Raw genomic sequence first — 19878 nt, 5'->3', positions numbered from 1 at the left:
AACGCCTGCAGGCGAGCGGAAAGGCCTGACGCGTGAGCAGCCTCTGAGTGGAGCGGTCTCTCCGATGATCAACGGTTGATCATCCCATAATATATTCAGAAAATGTTTCCAAAATGTGATTTTGTGAACGAGAGGTTCACATTTTAGAAACATTTTCTGAATATGTTATTAGATGTATGAAATACGATGAAATGTGCTATTCACAAGTTCAGTAATGTTTTTTTTTAAAATAATTTTATTTTTTACCTTTTGTAGAACAGCCACTGGGACTTTTATTTAGTTAAATTTAATGTACAAAACACCAGTGGTACGAGAATTTTACTCTAAACATAGAGAAATTATGTTTATATTTATTATATTAATATACTAGGATTATAAAATAAAATATTAGCAACTTCATACGATCTTTTCCCTCGTTCATTATATTTATATTTAAGTATATTTCTGCAAAGCTGCCAGAAAGCGCGTTACAAATCAATTTAATGTATCAGTCCCTTTGTCGGATGGTAAACATTATATTATATTATATTATATTATATTATATTATATTATATTATATTATATTATATTATATTATATTATATTATATTATATTATATTATATTATATTATATTATATTATATTATATTATAGTAATGAATGTTGAAACTCATCCAACAGGGGGCGCTTATAGACACGAGTATGAGTCACACGCCTCTCACAGACAAGACAGTCGCAGAAGAAGCAGCAGCAGTGTTGACAGGAAGAGCGTTTGTGAGTAAAACAAAAACAAGCGTTTACACACACGTATTTTAAACGCATATGATTATTCTGTCAGCATTATTTTGGAACAAATCTTACACTTTATTTTGTGGGGTTTATAGCCTACTGAATTGCGCTGTTGTCACATTGATATCTGCTGGTGAATTTGAAGATGTTTCATTCAAACACGCCTTTGAAAACAGACCAAAATAAACAAATATGTTGCAAATATATATCGTTTTGAATGAATAAAAACCTATGATTGTTTCATAAAACAAATTGTATTCAATAAGGAACTCAATAAGGTTTAATTCGAGACTGAAACATTTTGCTGTTTGTCCTGCTGGTTTGTTTAAATCTTACATATTTTGACAATATTATTTTCTTTTATCTGTGCTGTTTACAAGATTACTCAACTTACTTCAGTAGGTCCTTAGTTGTGTCAAGTGTTTTAAATAAAGATTACACAGTAATTTCTGTCAAATGTGAACCTGGAGGTAATTCGTTTCAGATAATTTCAAGTAAAGGAAAATTTATGAATAATTAGAGTTTGTGAACTGTCAATCATTTCACTAAGCTGTTATGCTCATCTCCCGGCTTTGGTGACTTTTGCAGATGTAGTTTTTATTGGAGAGTTTTCAGTTAAATTAGAGTATTATTATTATTATTTAATATAGCTACATATAAAGGTATGTATGTGTGTGTGTGTGTGTATATATATATATATATATATATATATATATATATATATATATATATATATATATATATATATATATACATATACATATACACACACTGCCGTTCAAAGGTTTGGGATCAGTACGTTTTTTTATGTTTTAAAAGGAGGTCTCTTATGCTTACCAAGGTTGCATTTATTTGATTACATTTCTTTACTGTCACTTTTTATCAATTTAATGCATCCTTGCTGAATAAATAATTTCTTTAAAAAAAAAAAAAGACCCCAAACTTTTGAACGGGAGTGTATAATGATACAAAAGCTTTCTATTTCCGATAAATGCTGTTCTTTTGAACTCTCTATTCATCAAAGAATCCTGCATTTTTTGTACACAACTGTTTTCAACATTGATAATAGTAATAATACATTTTTCTTGAGCGTCAAATCATCATATTAGAATGATTTCTGAAGGATCATGTAAGACTGGAATAATGATACTGAAAATTCAGCTTTGCATCAGAGGAATAAATTACTTTTGTTTTTAAGTAATATTTTTTAAATTGTAATAATATTTCACAATATTGAGATTTATTTGGAAAACATTAAAAAGCTTACAGATCCCAAACTTTTGAACGGCAGTGTGTAAATATTTATATAGACCTACAGTAGATTAGATGTTTTAGAACTCTTTTGAAACTTGCCATAGTAAAAGAATACATGGTTTTGTGGATTGTTTTCCTTCTCTAGATTCCCTGTATGCAGACATGAGTGTCCCAGACTACATGCAGTGTGCTGAGGACCATCAGACGGTCCTGGTGGTGGTCCAGCCCGTGGGGATCGTCCCAGAGGACCAGTTCTTCCGCATCTACAAACGCATCGTCAGCGTGAGTCAGGTCAGCATTCGCGACTCCCAGCGCGTCCTGTTCATCCGATACCGGCACCATTACCCCCCTGAGAACAACGACTGGGGCGACTTTCAGACCCACCGCAAAGTGGTGGGTCTCATCTCGGTCACCAGCTGCACCGCGGCCAAAGAGTGGACCCAGACGTCAGACCGTTTCCACGGGCAGAAGGAGGTGTTCGGCTCCACGCTGTACGACTCGCGGCTGCTGGTGTTCGGGCTGCAGGGGGAGCTGGCGGAACAGCAGCGCACAGATGTGGCCTTCTACCCCAGCTATGATGACTGTCCCGATGTGGAGAAGAGGGTGGAGGATTTCGTTGAGTCCATATTTATCGTCCTGGAGTCGAAAAGGCTGGACAGGGCAACCGATAAATCCGGCGATAAGATAACACTGCTGTGTGTGCCGTTCGAGAAGAAGGACTTTGTGGGATTGGACACAGACAGCAGGTGAGTTTGGGTTCTGGGAATGTTCATTCAATTGATAAACTACTGAGAAATTCAGTTCAAATGGTAAACTACTGAGAAATTAAACTTTTTTTTATTGGTGATGACCAGCATAATAGTCAACCCATATTGGTTTTTCAATAGTCGATGCTGATATATAGAGAAGGGTGGCTGATGAATCTTCAATTACTTTATTAATTACTTCAATTAATGTATTATCTCTCTAATGCAAGCATCACTATTAGACTATTAGGGATGGGCAATATACTGTAAAATAACCATATCAGTTATCATTGAAGATGGTTTTTTTTCCATTTAGGTGACCTATACCAACATCTAATGCTCACTTAAAGTTAATCTTGAAAGACAGTAATAATTTAATATCAATATAAATGTAACTTTTGCAAATATCTTAATCAATATATATATATATATATATATATATATATATATATATATATATATATATTAGGGCTGTCAAATGATTAACCGGGATTAATCGCATCCAAAATAAAAGTTTGTGTTTACATAATATATGTGGGTGCACTGTGTATAATTATTTTATTTATATATAATACACACACATGCATGTATATTTAAGAAAAAAATATTATTTATATATAAACTATTTATATTTATATATAATAAAAATTATATATAAATCTATATACAGTATATACATGAAAATATTTCTTAAATATATACAAGCATGTGTGTGTATTTATATATATAAAATAATTATACACAGTGCGCCCACATATATTATGTAAACACAAACTTTTATTTTGGATGCGATTTAATCGCGATTAATCATTTGACAGCCCTAATATATATATATACATTTTCAGCACTGTACATTATAATGTTGTGATGCCTACATTTATTTGTAGCATTTATATTGATTGATTTTAATTAGTGTTTTATTTATCATTATTACCGTATTTTGACTGGTTTCCCAAACCTTTTTGTCAGCTGAACCCATTTGGCCTAAAATATATACCTAAAGTATTTTAAGTTAATATTTTAATAATTTATATATATGCTTATTCACAGTTCTCTGTTAATGGTTTTATATATTTAATATATTTAAATATAATCACACACTCTCACACACATTTATTTATTTATATTTATTTATACATTGTTTTAAGTGTTTTATTTTGAATTGATTTATTTTTCATTTTTATAATATAATTAATTATTAGCTTTTAATCAACCCAGGAACCGCCTGCTGTTCCCTCACAAATTCCTGTTTGGGAAACTGATTTAGACAAAATAGAAAAAAAATTAACATCGTCCGTTTATCAGTTATTATCCAAAACAATGAAAATAACGGACTTATTGAAGGATCCCTAATCGCCATTAATGTTGTTTATACTTGCAGTTTTTGGAATGAAGAGATTAAAAAAATATATATATATCAAACTTTGGTGTGTAATTCATCTTAAATTTAGACTGAATTTCACAGCGGTAAAGACTGGATTCCCCAAAGTCCTACAATATGATGGTTTTGCCTTTAGGTCAACCGTGCATGATCTTCTCTCCTGTTTCATGAGTTTTGCCATTTTTTTCATGGTTGTTTTTTTCTTCCCTTTTCTTGTTTTGCCTTGTTTTATTTGTCTTTCTTCTTTTCTTTCATACTGTCCTGTGAGTTTATTATGGGGTGTGAAAAGGTGAGCCGGTAGTTCTGTCTCCTGCTTTAGTTCATTCTTACCTGATCCGCCTCTTCCTCTCCCCTTCAGTGACACACTGCTTGGACCTCGATTCTCTTGTGTCTCAGTTTAGAGTAGAAAGGTCAAACTCATTTTTGTGACGGAAATGTGCACGAACGGAAAAAAAGAGCTTTAAGCAGAGTGTAATATTTGTGTCGTCTTTGAGTCGATGGTTTAAAGGTGAAATATGGGCAAGATTCTCGGGGTCCTGGTGCCTGACAGGGTCAAGTGTTTGATCAAGTATACCGCCTCTCTCTGTCTGCTTAAACTGCAGAAGGAAGTTCATGGATGTCATTCAGTAATTCATGAGTGATTGCACGCAAAGCTTTGTGCTCATCTCATCTACAGTCGCAGCATGAATTTGAATATGGCATCCATTTGTAAAAATACTCTGAGTTTAGTTGTGTTTGCTCCATTGTAGTATGGAGGTTCTTGATCTGCAGTTAAATATAGATTATACATATAGATTGTTGATAAAGATGATTTTAATTAAATAAAAAATATTAATGTTATTATTAATATTATTTTTTTAATATATTTTTATGTTTAATACATATAATACTAAATATTTAATTAATACTTTTATATATTATTTAATCAATATTAGGGATGGATATAGACATTCTGGATAATATACTGTAATATAATGTAATATACATTATGTGTTTATAAATATTATATTAATTAATGTAAAGCAATAATATTAATAATTATATTTTGAAAATTAATACTTAATATGTTATTTATCATTATTAGGGATTCATTGATATAGACATTTTGGATAATATAATATAACATAATATAATATAATTAATATAATGCATTGTGAATAAGCATTGCAACTTGTATTATACTCCTAGATATAAGTAATAATGTCTATAACTGTTTTGCTGTGAAGTTTAGGCTAATTGATCATTAATAAAATAATAATCTTGCATTCACACTAGAGTTCCAACCTGGCATTGAAATATTGAAAGTTTTAGTTAACAGTTTTGTAATCAGTCATAGGACAAAAAAATATGCTGCTTGAATCGGAAAAAAATATAAATAAATAAGAATATTCCAAATTGGCTTAATCAGACGGTTGCTGATCATTTAATGTTATTATATGGTCACCGATACTTCATCCCTATATGTAAAAGTAAATATTTATGAAAGGCTTAAAAATATGTTTCTCCTGTTTCTCTTCTGTCTACCTCTCTCTTGAATAACACTTGACCCTCTTGCACACTATCTCTAGGGGTCTTTCCACCACAGTTTTACCTCCTCATGTTTATAAACATAAATCCTTTATTTATTTTTTAGTTCCTTCATTCCCATGGGAAGTTGCTGAAATCCCCAGTGTTTTGCCTTTGCATCCCCTTCCCTCTGCATCCATCTCTTCACCTCCAGCTTCCCTCTCTGTCTGTAAATACTGGGCAAAGACAGAAGACAAAGCTTAATGCAAAACCACATCAGCATATTTGTGCTCCGTATAAGGCGAGCCAAATGAGACGGCATCCGCTGATAAAAGATCTTGAATGAAACATGGCTGACGTCACCTGCACTTGGCTGCGAGCGTTGATGAAGAACTGAGCTGTGTGTGTGTGTGAACGCTGAGTGTTTATCTGACTGCTCTTCCTCAGGCACTATAAGAAGCGCTGTCAGGGGCGCACGAGGAAGCACGTGGGGGACCTGTGTCTGCAGGCCGGGATGCTGCAGGACGCCCTGGTGCATTATCACATGGCCGTGGAGCTGCTGCGCTCTGTCAATGACTTCCTGTGGCTGGGAGGTAAGATGAATGATTGATAGGGTGTGTTCACACTTGCCAGGTTTTCTTCCAGGTGCGATTGCTCTGTTAGTGCGGTTCAGTTGAATAGGTGTGAACGCTGCCATCCGAACCCTGGTGCACACCTAACAAGCGAACCCAAAGGGGGATATATGATATATCTGAAATATGAACGCAACATGGACCAAAGACAATAAACCAAAAACAGGATGTGATGTCATAACCGTAAAAAGGACAGAATGCTCAAGCATACCTGGTTCTTCTCGTCATAGGCGTTACGTTTCCCATCACAGTTCGGTTCAGGCATCGGAACCATGGTCCAGATCGGTAACAGAGGAGTGCCTGGTGCTGTTTTGACTCCTTTACACATTTTCTAAGCTTTTCGTGAGTTCTTAGCTGGTAAAAATATATCATATGTACGCACATACTGTACAACAAGCCCGTTTAGCCCAACACACAGCACTGTTTTTGATGTTTGGTAAGTTCTGTTGCAAAATATGCCACAAAATATACGTCATAAAAGCTGTATATTTTAGCTTTTTTGTTTTGCATATTTAGGTTCAATGTTAAAAATGACAGTGTGAACGCTAAGCGAACAAGGACTAAATGTAATGTTTTCTTTTTTGGTCCGGACCAAAAGAACCAAGAGAACTGAACTACAAGTGTAAACACACCCGTAGACTTGGTTTCACCCTAAATCAGTATTTTAGCATCATTGAAATCCTATTTTAGATAAGTATTAGTATTTTGAATGGTTTAATTTTTATATGTTCTGTTTTTATTTTTTATTTTATTTTAAGTTTTAGTAATTTTTTTGTTAAAATAGGTCTATATAGTTCTTATTAATAGTTGTTTTAGTTAAATTATAAATAATATATATATATATATATTTCTTTTAATTGCATTACATAAAAACCTAAAAAGTTCCTGTAATACTAGTAATACTAATACTATATGTATGTGTGTGTGTGTGTGTGTGTGTGTGTGTATATATATATATATATATATATAAATAAAACGAATATATATATCTATATATGTTTTTTATTTATATATATATGTGTGTGTATATAATATATATATACTGTATATATATATGTATATATGTTTTTTCATATGTCTCAAATATCTAAAGGTGGCCGTTTCCTCAAATGTAAGAATGGAATGGGAAACCAGTATTACAACATCTTGGCTCTTAGAAGACTAGTATTACAGGAACTTTACATGCATTATGTAACTATCACATAGTATCACCTCATGTACACTTCAACATTCCTGCATGAATCTGGTGTGATAGAATCACTTACATGCCTGAGTGAGCAAAGTTATATCTAGGGGTGGGGGAAAAAATCGATTCTTAGATGCATCGCGATGCGGACGTGGACGATTCTGAATCGATTCACAATTGTCAAAAATCGATTTTCAAAAAAAAAAAAAAAAATTTAGATATATATTTATAATAACGTAATATTGACGGAACGCGAAAGACGGAACTCTGAAGCGCGGAAGTGCAGTGGCCGGACCGTCTGTGGCGTGCACATAACAGACGCGGACGCGATGGCTGAGCGCCAAATCCAAACACCCTCCTCGTTAAAAGCTGACGTGTGGAAATATTTTGGCTTCTGAAGTTGAAGGGGGAAAGGAGCTGGACAAGAGCCACACTAGTTGTAAGCTTTGTAGAGTAAAACTAAAATATTTCGGAAACAAGACACATGAAGCCAAATGACACGTTTCCAGCCAGAGGAGGAAAAACACTCGGCTGTAACGTTACCGGTCGTTGTTATATTATTAATTTACTACAAATATGCTGCTGCTAGTTCAGACACACATGTATTTTCCTGTTGGTTCTTTGCAATGTTAATAAAATATATTGTACGTTAATTCTTTATGGGTCATTACTTTGTACTTTTAAAGCAAAGTATTTATAGTCACACACACACAAAAAAAAGATTCTGATAATCGATTTAGCATCGAATCGCAGCCCTCTGAATCGTAATCGAATCGAATCGTGAGGTGCCTAGAGATTCCCACCCCTAGTTATATCCAATCTTTAAACTCATGATGACCAGCTAAGAAAGTAAACCCAGGCACTTTCATCACTTTCTCCAACACTTCAACTCCAAGCAGCTGTGACCTTCTCAGTCCTTGCTTTCCCAAAGACCTGCATGACAGATTAACTCTCCAGTGATGAATGAGAACGGTGAAATGGTTTCTGTTTTGTTCTTCAGCTGCTTTGGAGGGTCTGTGTTCTGCGTCTGTCATCTTCCATTACCCAGGAGGCACTGCGGGGAAGAGCGGAGCCCGTAAACCTGGCGTCTCCTCTGCTGCCGACGCTGGGAAGAGACACAGACCTGGTCAGTGCGGTCAGACACATCTATAGCGTCCCTTTTTAGCTGACTAAACTAAAAATATCAAGATGATCCATGCTTTTGTGCTTCATATTTTCATTTTGGTTGCTTGAGAGATTCTGGAGTTCATATTTAATTCTGGAGGATAATATTATTGTAGACCTTTTGCATATCTTTGCTTTGATTCATTCATAATGATACAATTATGTGTGATTTGCCAAACTTTTTCTTCTTCCCACAGTCATGTATTTAAGGAAGAAAATCAAGGGTCTCCTATGGAAACTCAATATGTTTTATTTCCATCATTTTGTAAAAAAAATTTTATTTGTTTATTTAACAGGGACAATACACTAAGCATTGTTACACTAGACAACCGATGCTGTGTACATAGGGCATATAGCGTAAAGCTAGTTTGCGGCATGAATGATGTGATGTGTGTGAATAAGATTATGAGTGAATGAGGTTGGATGTCTCTTGTGTGTCTTAGATGTTATTTACTGCTCTTGGTTTGATGTTTGTTTCTTTAATAAAACATCATCTGGAGTGAATCGTCATCTTTTCTTCACAGAAAGCAGCAGAAGTGTTTAGTCTAAACCAGAGACAGTCATTATTAATGCTCATCCTCATCCGTGAGGGAAACCTGAGTCAGTTATGCTGATCTAGAACAGGAGCGTGAGAGTGTTCTAGAGCAAAACAAAAAGACAAATGTGCTGTTCTGTTATTTTCTGTTCTTTTTATTTATTTATTTTCTTTTCTCTTTTTTGCTTTTTTCTTTACTTTTTCTTTCTTTTTTCCATTCATTTCCTTTCCTCTCTTGTCGTTTCTTTATTTTGTCTTTTTTCCTTTCCTTTCCTTTCCTTTCCTTTCCTTTCCTGAATTTTCTTTCTTTTCCTGAATTTCCTTTCCTTTCCTTTCCTTTCCTTTCCTTTCCTTTCCTTTCCTTTCCTTTCCTTTCCTTTCCTTTCCTGAATTTCATTTCCTTTCCTTTCCTTTCCTTTCCTTTCCTTTCCTTTCCTTTCCTTTCCTTTCCTTTCCTTTCCTTCCCTTTCCTTTCCTTTCCTTTCCTTTCCTTTCCTGAATTTCCTGAATTTCCTTTCCTTTCCTGAATTTCCTGAATTTCCTGAATTTCCTTTCCTGAATTTCCTGAATTTCCTGAATTTCCTTTCCTTTCCTTTTACTGAATTTCCTTTCCTTTCCTTTTCTTTCCTGGATTTCCTTTCCTTTCCTTTCCTTTCCTTCCCTTCCCTTTCCTTTCCTTTCCTTTCCTTTCCTTTCCTTTCCTGAATTTCCTGAATTTCCTTTCCTTTCCTGAATTTCCTGAATTTCCTGAATTTCCTTTCCTGAATTTCCTGAATTTCCTGAATTTCCTTTCCTTTCCTTTTACTGAATTTCCTTTCCTTTTCTTTCCTGGATTTCCTTTCCTTTCCTTTCCTTTCCTTTCCTTTCCTTTCCTTTCCTTTCCTTTCCTTTCCTTTCCTTTCCTTTTCCTTTCCTTTCCTTTCCTTTCCTGAATTTCCTTTCCTTTCCTGAATTTCCTTCCCTTTCCTTCCCTTTCCTTTCCTTTCCTTTCCTTTCCTTTCCTTTCCTTTCCTTTCCTTTCCTTTCCTGAATTTCTTTTCCTGAATTTCCTGAATTTCCTTTCCTGAATTTCCTGAATTTCCTGTCCTGAATTTCCTGAATTTCCTTTCCTGAATTTCCTTTCCTGAATTTCCTTTCCTGAATTTCCTTTCCTTTCCTGAATTTCCTTTCCTGATTTTCCTTTCCTTTCCTGATTTTCCCTTCCTTTCCTGAATTTCCTTTCCTTTCCTTTCCTTTCCTGAAATCCTTTCCTTTCCTGATTTTCCCTTCCTTTCCTGAATTTCCTTTCCTTTCTTGATTTTCCCTTCCTTTCCTGAATTTCCTTTCCTGAATTTCCTTTCCTGAATTTTCTTTCCTTTCCTGAATTTCCTTTCCTTTCCTGATTTTCCTTTCCTGATTTTCCTTTCCTGATTTTCCTTTCCTGATTTTCCTTTCCTGATTTTCCTTTCCTTTCCTGATTTTCCCTTCCTTTCCTGAATTTCCTTTCCTTTCCTTTCCTGAATTTCCTTTCCTTTCCTGATTTTCCCTTCCTTTCCTGAATTTCCTTTCCTTTCTTGATTTTCCTTTCCTTTCCTGAATTTCCTTTCCTTTCATGAATTTCCTTTCCTTTCATGAATTTCCTTTCCTTTCCTGAATTTCCTTCATTCTGAATTTCTTTCTTTCATTCATTTTCATGTATTAACATATACAGAACATAAGCCTGAAAACACTATAACATAATATTTTAAGTCATTAACAGGTGTATCATTCATTCACATGTTTCATTTGCTAATTAATCCACTGTGGTGAGGTTTGCTCTACAGATTTATGTCTATAAAGTATTTGCACACTTAAGCCACAGGTAAAGTGAACGTACAATTTGTCAAATCAAATGGCATCTATTTTAAAGAAATATAAATTTTCCAAGTAAAACATTTGACAAAAATAAATGACATTTCACATTTGTGATAAATGATACAAATAGATGCTGTTCAAAATAAAGAGAAAAGCTGTTGATTTGTACGGATGCCATTTGGTTTGATTTTAAGTGTGGCTTAAGTGTCCAAAGACTTTTTTAAGGCTTTGATAACATATTCAAAACTAAGAGAATGAATCACATTTAAGCTCGCATGCTTCCTTAATGTCTGTTAACAGCCATTATAAAGTCCGCCACTCAATCCTGCATGTCTGCTTGTCGCCGCCGTTGAACTGACGGCTTTTTCACAATGTCAGGATCATAACAGACCATTCAGTGCCCTGATATGTGCTGTACTAACACTGCTTACCATGAACTGCAGCTTGTGCCAAGAGTGAACCAGGCTCTCTGTCTCTCTCTCTCTCTGTCTCTCCCTCTCTGTCTGTGTCTTCAGGCGCTCAAGAAGTTCTCATTGACCCAGGTACAGTAAAGCACACGTGTAGCTCTAGATAAGGATTTTATTCCTGCCCGTTTGTGCTCTTGTGACGTAGTTTTAGTTCCTCTGTTGTGCTTGTGCATGTGTGCAGGTGTTTTGGTGGACTTTTGTGTTTCTGATCTGATGGCAATCAAAACATCTGCAGTGATTTCAGTGCATGGATGTGAATCCTTACTTTTAAATCCAGCTGAGAGGATTTATAGCTCTTATATTGCAATCCTTAGATGTGATGTCTGTGTTTTTGTGCCTGATTTTTGCAGTAGTTATCAGGTCAAAATCTGCAGTGCAGACACTTACTGATCAAATAGTTTTGTGCTTTTTATGATAATGCATAGCTATTAAGAATAACTAACTTATTAGTAACTAATGGAGTTGACCTCATGATTGGTTAGTTGATAGATCTTATACACACAGGCTTAACTTGTTGTTTATTCAAATACACTTTACGACATCTGCTCTTTGCTGACACTAGACATCAGTGTTTGTTTGCCATTTGAATTTGAGTTATATGATCACAAACAGACTTATTACACTTAAGAGATTTAATATGCATAGCAAAATCAAAAGATTAAATATTTTAAATGGATTTCGGCATTACTTTAATGAGTTTGGAAGGTAAAACCAACAGTACAGATACAGAACTTTATTTATGAAAAATTCCAAAGGTATATGCTGTTATTAAACTGTAATGAAAGATTATGCCCTGATGAATCGTTCCCGATAAGACCAGGGATATGAATTATGTAAACAGGGTGAATTTGTTCTCTCTCTCTTTTTTTAATAAACCTCCTGAGTGTGTAATTCTTTTTCTCATTCCTCTAAACATGTTTCTTGATGACTTTCATATTTAATTCAAGAACTAGCTTGCCGAGTTCCAGGTCTTGCATCAGACAAATGGGCTCGTTTGCAGCATCTCATATCTCAGAGCTGTTAAATGCTAAATAAAATCTTTAGTATTATTACAGACCTTAGCTTTATAACATTTGAAAATAAGGTAGCGTGAATGCAAGCATTGCATTAGCATGCAGAGAACAGAATTCACTTTCTTTTCATTTATCATGGTGCATTAACGCTGGTTCTCTCTCTTGTCTTCCTGTCCAGGTGCTCTGACGACCAATGGCATCAGCGCAGACACGAGCACTGAGATCGGCCGAGCCAAGAACTGCCTGAGTCAGGAGGACATCATCGACAAGTACAAGGAGGCCATCTCTTACTACGGCAAGGTAACTTCATGCTCAGACATGTGAGAGTTTGTTCTGCTCTGTCTGAGAGGATGTTCTCTGCTGTGGAGGATCAGCAGCCATGTTCACAAAGCCTCAAAACTACAATAAAAACAGTAATATTGTGAAATACTATTTCCATTTAAATTAACTGATTTCTATGTGAATATATTGTAAAATGTAATTTATTTCTCTGATCAAACCTGATTTTTCAGCATCATTACTCCAGTCTTCAGTGTCACATGATCCTTCGAAATCATTCTAATATGATGATTTGATACTCTAGAAGTAGTTTATGATTATTATTATCATCAATGTTGAAAACGGTTGTGCTGCTTTATATTTTTGTGGATTTATTTTTTTCAGGATTCTTTGAGGATATTTCTGGATTTTTTTAAATAATATTATAAATGTCTTTAATTTAATTTAATTTATCTTTGCAGAAACAGCTTTATAAACATAGTTTTGGCTCTAAACTCTGGGTAATATTTTATTACTTGGGTTCATTTGTTAACATTAATTAACTACATTATTTAAAATAAACTAACAATATTGCAACATTTACTGATACATTGTTAAAATCAAAATATTGATTAGTTATTTAATTAATTAGTATTATTTAGTGGGCCTGAGCTAACAATGAACAGTTTTTTTTATTTTTTATTAACTGACGATAGCAAAAATGAATAAATACTGCCACAAATGTACTGTTAATTGTTAGTTTATGTTAACGTTAGCTAATGGGACCTTGTTATCAAATGTTACGAAAATGGCATGGTTTAATTGTTTTTTCAAAATCGTTTAATAATGAAACTGTAATTTTTTATTAAACATGGCCATAATAAGTAACACGTCTTTCAAAGCCTTGTGTTATAGTGATTTTACCCAAGTTAAGGGAGTTTTAAGCACACATTTCTCCGTGCCGTGCCTAACAACGCTCTTTAACTGTGGTAAAACCACTTAAACACGCAGCTTTCTTGTGGGACATTGTTTTATTAAACACTCAAAGTTGCGTTTCATTATTCATCAGCTCTCGCTCTGAGATGGCAACTGTTTTATGCAGGTGTTTTACCCAAAATGGCTCTGCTGATGTGCGTCTCACAGCAAATAGCCCCTAGAGATGGTCTAGATTCTGGAATTAAAATATCTTTGTATGGTGCATTTTAAACTCTGTTCCTGGCTCATGTAAAGTCAAGTATTTGACCCCAGTCTTGTGAACAGAGCCGCTCGTGCGGTCTCTGCTGGTCTCGTTTCTGCCACATCAGCTGTTGTGCCAGCAGCCAGCAGGGGACACTGCAGCCTCGCACATTCACACTTGAACACAGCACTTTGTGCCGCTGACCACTGCTGAGCTTTGGTTTTCAAATATGATGACACATCCTGAAGAGGCACAACAGCATAACCTTTCTCTGACCCTTCAGGTCTTTTCTTAATATTTTAGTCAGTTAGTTTCAGTATTGCAATTTATTATCCGGATGGTCTCAGAGTGTAGTTTTTACAGTCTGAAATTATATTTCAGTGTGATTGAAATGTCAGCATGATATGGCCATTTGTGCAAAACTGTTGTGCAATCAAAACCATATTGTATTAACTGATTTAGTAATTCAATTATTATATAAAAAAATAATTCCTAAACAGAGGCACACGCGAGATTACCTTTTTTGACCCTAAATTATTTCTTTTGCATTTATATTTTAATCATTAAACCTCAATATTGCAAGTTATTGCCTTTATGGTATCAGAGTGTGATTTTTACAATCTGAAATTGTAATGGCAATGTGATTTAAAATATCAGAATGATCTGGCCATTTATATTAAATGTGCAAAAAAAAAATGTATTCACTATTTATTATTGTATTAAAAATATTATTTTAATACTATTATAATCAAATTAATAATTCAATTATATAGTTCTTTATTTAATTTATTTATTTAATAATATTTAGTAAAATGTATAATTTAATACTATTTTAAATTTAGTACATTTATTGAATAAATACAAAAATAAATTCTCTATTAAAATAAATATATCTTTTTTTTAATGAAGCTTAAATTGCTCTAATGGAATATATTTGTGGGCTGGGCCATGATTAATTGCATTAATTAATTTTTTATAATTCTTTTTTTTAAATAAATAATTAAGGCACTAAATTAACGCTTTAAAGTTGACAGCTCATAAGTCATAAAATCTTGTTGTCTGTCTTTCAGTATAAGAGTGCTGGAGTGATTGAGCTGGAGGCCTGTATTAAGGCCGTCAGAGTGTTGGCCATTCAGAAGCGAGCCATGGAGGCGTCTGAGTTCCTGCAGAACGCTGTTTACATCAACCTCGGCCAGGTGAGCGCATGTACAACAATGTTCAGTAAAACCGCGACGAGTCAGTCAAGTTGCTCTATGAGGAATGGTCCTATCTGTGTTCAGCTGTCAGAAGAGGAGAAGATCCAGCGCTACAGCGTCCTGTCAGAGCTGTACGAGCTCATCGGCTTCCACCGGAAATCTGCGTTCTTCAAACGCGTCGCCGCCATGCAGTGTGTGGCTCCCACCATCCCTGAGCCGGGCTGGAAGGCCTGTTACAAACTCCTGCTGGAGACCCTGCCGGGATACAGCCTCTCTCTGGACCCCAAAGACTTCAGCAAAGGTAGCTCAAGATGCTTCTGTATAGGGCTGTCTGAAGTTATACTGTCAGAATTATTGTTTCTAAGGCTGTTAAAACATATTACAAATGTTTCATTTTATTGTGTTCTGTGTGGTTTCTGAAGACAGGTTGAACGTGTTTCCTTTTATTAGTAAATTGTGGCGAATTATTGACCTCATCAAAAATAGTGATTCACAGACATTGATGGTTTGAAGGACAATGTGTCTGAAGTTCCACCAATGGGTGAAATTACAAAAACTGAAAGCACGAGCAGAGTAATCTAAAAATAAATAAATTCTAATTAGCTTTATTTTTATTTCAGTTTTAGTCATTTTAGTACACCAACTTAAACTTTAGAGAAATGTTGCCTTGAAAAAATGAACTGAAATAAAACAAGTTTAAGATTTTTCATCTAATATTTATTTTATTTCAGATTTATTTCTATTAACGGAAATTATTATTATTATTAATATTTTTTTCTGTGTGGTTTTCTTATGATAACAAGTTGCCTAGAGTTGTTTTCTAAATTTATTTGACATGTTAGAAGTCACAGTCCCATTTATACGCAGATAATATATATATCTTTACACCACAAGGTTAAAAACGAAGGCGTAATAATATTATTAATTCAGTCATTAACAGCGACTGTCTTTATGTAAGTTAACAGATCTTACATACATTTTTTACATTGCAGTACAAAAGAACAGTCAGACTCTAAATAAAAAGTAATAATCATATTCTTTCTTTTTATTCCGTATTTGTAATATTATATTTATTTGGTCCTATATTTATTTACAATTAATCAGTTTGTGAATGAGACTAAAGGTCCTGGCACACTGAGTCTGAAATTTCCGTATGCATTTTTGTCGTATTCCTCATTGGTGGCTCTGAAACACCTCTCAAAATATTTGCCACGGATGCGAAAAACACAGAAAATCGAACCCGATCTGAATTTTTTTATGGTGGATGAAAGTTCCAGAGGCAGTGTGTAAACGTGATTGACATTGACAGCGATTGACGTGATTTTTTTTTTTTTAACATGCGAAAATTTCGGACGAGAATACAAGTACCGTACCGTCAAAATCATGACAGAACTGAACCATGTCTCTGTCATTCTAGCATTTGTCACCCTGCGCTCTAGATATATCACCATCGGGCATTCAAAAGGCCGCTTCAGTCGACCAGAAGTTTCAGTATCTATTTCACCTGTTTGAAAGGCATTGTCCTCCTCCATGTCCTCAGGCCTATTTAAGACTTTAAGACTTTAATTTAAGACTCCTTTTTGACAATGAACAAAGAAGTAATGTGCATGCAAGTCTGGAATAGAAATGCGGCCTTGCATGCATTATGGCGCAAGTGTTGTACGTGCCAGTGTCTGAAGGTTTTTGAACTGGGATAATGACATCATCACCCCCCTCCTCTCCTCATGGTTGCCCTTTTAATTAATTTAATGCTGTCATTTGTTTAATAAATCCATGCTATTACTGTGTTTTATTTCATAGTTGTCCTCTCGACCCATTTTAGCTCTTGTTTACTGACGTCTTTCTCAATACATGAGCAGAATATGAACCGTTCGAATTGCTCATTTTTCTCTAAATAGCTCTGACTCATAAACGGGCTTTGGTTGATTTGTAATCTGACCAGGCAGCATTGAAGTAACCTTGTCCCTCTTTGTATGCTTGCAGAAAAGCGTTGTGTGTTTTGAAGGGCTCCTCTCAGGGGTGATATATATTCCGTCTACTCTTTGTGTTGGAAAACAGCGCCGAGAGGAGATCTGACCCTGAGCTGTGATGTGATGTCAGACTCTATGGTGCATTACTGTAGGGTCCTTAACTATATTCTCTTTAATATGAAATCCTCTCAACCACAACCGACTCGCACACAATGGTATAATAAAGATGTTTAGATTTAGACACACACTGTCTATATCGTTCAGAATCCTGCAAATTGGAGAGAGAAAATCATTGTTATTCTTTATAATGACACAGAATGGAATCGCAAAGTAATTTAACTTCCATTCCATTGTGGATGAAAAAAGGTGGGACTCGTCATGTCTAGAGACCAGAATATCAGAGAATTGGCAAAGAGCTCTTTAGTAAGTAGCCACCCATAAGCCCCTTGCAACCACATAGCAATGCTCTAAAACCATGTTAGCAAGTGCATAGCAATAGTTTTGCATGGTTGTGGTTGGTTGGTAAGTTAGTTTTATTATATTTCACTTCCCTCAAAGTGTTGGTACTGTCAGCAGAAACATTGTTTTGAGAGACAGGAGAATGCTATTAGATTTTGATAGATGATTTGAGAGTCAGTTTTGACTTCACGCTGACTTTAAGCAAGATTTACTGAATGCAGACCCAGCCGTTCCCTCATTCAGATATATTTAAAGCAGTTGATGATGTGTGGTTTTTGAGTTGAACCTGTGATGTCATTGAGAGCAGGAGGGCATGGAGACCCCATCACATGTGTAGGCTGAAGCTGGGGGGTGATCCTGGCTTACTGAAGCTTTAAGTGAAAGAGAGAAGGGTCAATAGAGACACCATGGAGTGCAGAGAGAGAGAAGAGAAAATGGGTTTTTAATTGGCCTGGGATTCTCCAGCTCAGCTCTCTTTAGGCACACAGAGAGAGAGAACATATCCTCAACCTCTGATTGATTGCGTTTAGCTCAACCGTTGTGCGCAGGGATTTGGAAAGTCCAGTGAAAACACAAAAGAACGAACACTGAACTACAGCAGACCCTGGAGGGCCGTAAAGCGCTTCCTAGAGACTCAACGGCCTGTTATGAGCCCTGAACTGCAGCGGGATGTCTTATTTCAAGTTGACGAGGGAGTGAAGTGGCTGTTTTTAATAATTGGCAGCCAAATGTGCAGCAGCTGTTTGTAAATCGTCTAATTTTATGGGGTGTAATGGTTAAAGATCAGGGACCTATTGAATAAATATTGGGTATGCACAAAATTGGAAAGTACACACTTTTACTGATCCAAATAATGAGCTGCATTCAATTATTAAAATCCATAGTACACTTTTCTTTTAATATACCACATTTAAAATAAACGTGCTTCCTCATGATGGATCAGATGTATTTAATAAAAATGTTTGGTTTTATTTTATAATTTATATTAACTGTAGTACTTTGATTTACTTTGAGAACTTTGAATTTGCAAAAATTATATTTATAGCCTTTATCGTCGCCTAATGTGTTTCTGATGGTGCTAATACGCTGTAGTATCTGTTAATGGGTGTCTGGATGGAAAACGCATATGGAAATTATATGCAGATAAAGTTGTGCATAATAAAAAGGCATGAGATCCATTTATGGTTGACTCCAGGAGGAGACGGCATGGGGAATAGAGCTTATGCATGCACATAATATTTTGCTAACTAGGATTTGGACAGAATCGGTTTTGAAGGGCTTTAATTATTATTATTTAAAAAAATATATTATTTTCTATAACACAGTATAAGTATCTCAAGACAGCATAACATTTACTAGCTAACACTCTGTGTAGTAACAGGGCACCTCAGAGTAAGGAAGATAGGATAAGATATTTTAGTTTTTTTTTTACCTACTTATGTGCATGCACAGAATCTGCTGTTTATGTGTATACTATTGCATTTGCCAAATTTATTATTCACTTTTAAATTCACACGTTTGAGAGAGAAAAAACACACATTGCAGCAGATTTGACCACGCATTCCATCTTTCTATAAACAAACTGCTCTTCTTCTGTAGCAAGGGCTTGTGGGTAATTATAACCCAGAGACCTGGGAAAATCCTTGCATACATTTTTTTTGTTAACTTCTCTGATTTGGGACACACTATAATCTCATATACCATTAATATAAATACAATAAGGATATGCATCTGTAATTTTGGATGTTCGACAGGAGATCTCATTAAATTGCATGTTCAAGTAATCGAGTTGAGCCCGGTTCTCATCTGGGAAATATGTAGAAATTTACAGTTTTAAGTCAGTAATATGTCTTACACTTTTAGTGAACAATGAGAAGTTAAGAATTATGATTGCTGCTTTGTTTGAGCACATTGCGTTGTGGAATACAGTGTCTATACTTCACGTTTTGATACATACGGATACGCTTTTGTAGTATTGTAGTGTGCCGTTCTAAACAATTTCCTGTAGACTATTGATTACTGTTTCTTGAAAAAGCATCAGACAGCAGGAATGATGCAGTTTCTTGTTGCTTTTAGCAGCACTACTCTAAAGCTTAGTGTGGATTTGCATGAATTGAGTGAAAGGTGTGTTGTGAAACAGACGGTCATGTGAGCGGCAGAACCGTGTGGAGTGATAAATCCTCACAATCGTTCCAGAGCAGCACGGATCAGCCTCACCTCTCTCTCTCTCTCTTTACTGTGACGGCCGTGTTAGTCGCCTGATGGATGAGTTTTGTAACTCAGCTGTTTTATCATGTAATTTAGGACTTTAAATTTGATGATGCCTCTGACA

The 19878-nt window shown here is 35.2% G+C and overlaps 1 protein-coding gene across 2 annotated transcripts in view; it reads left to right on the top strand.

Moving 5' to 3' along the window:
* The first annotated feature begins 673 nt into the window (after window positions 1-673).
* Window positions 674-19878, top strand: part of trappc9 (trafficking protein particle complex subunit 9) — a 224905-nt gene continuing 205700 nt past the window's right edge. The window contains exons 1-8 of one of the 2 annotated variants that reach the window (XM_056242578.1): window positions 674-754; window positions 2169-2769; window positions 6104-6249; window positions 8475-8600; window positions 11522-11548; window positions 12665-12786; window positions 14992-15117; window positions 15202-15418. In XM_056242578.1, the coding sequence (XP_056098553.1) occupies window positions 2186-2769; window positions 6104-6249; window positions 8475-8600; window positions 11522-11548; window positions 12665-12786; window positions 14992-15117; window positions 15202-15418 (1348 nt within the window). In that variant the 5' untranslated portion in view covers window positions 674-754; window positions 2169-2185. The remainder of the gene's footprint in view (window positions 755-2168; window positions 2770-6103; window positions 6250-8474; window positions 8601-11521; window positions 11549-12664; window positions 12787-14991; window positions 15118-15201; window positions 15419-19878) is intronic. The other variant, XM_056242579.1, reaches the window with a different exon arrangement.

This window comes from Rhinichthys klamathensis, unplaced genomic scaffold (assembly GCF_029890125.1).
Source record: "Rhinichthys klamathensis goyatoka isolate OS25496 unplaced genomic scaffold, OSU_Roscu_1.1 h1tg000731l_1, whole genome shotgun sequence".
Classification (NCBI taxonomy): domain Eukaryota; kingdom Metazoa; phylum Chordata; class Actinopteri; order Cypriniformes; family Leuciscidae; genus Rhinichthys; species Rhinichthys klamathensis.
The sequence above is the reverse complement of the archived record's forward strand: the minus strand, read 5'-3'. Positions and strand labels throughout refer to the sequence as shown.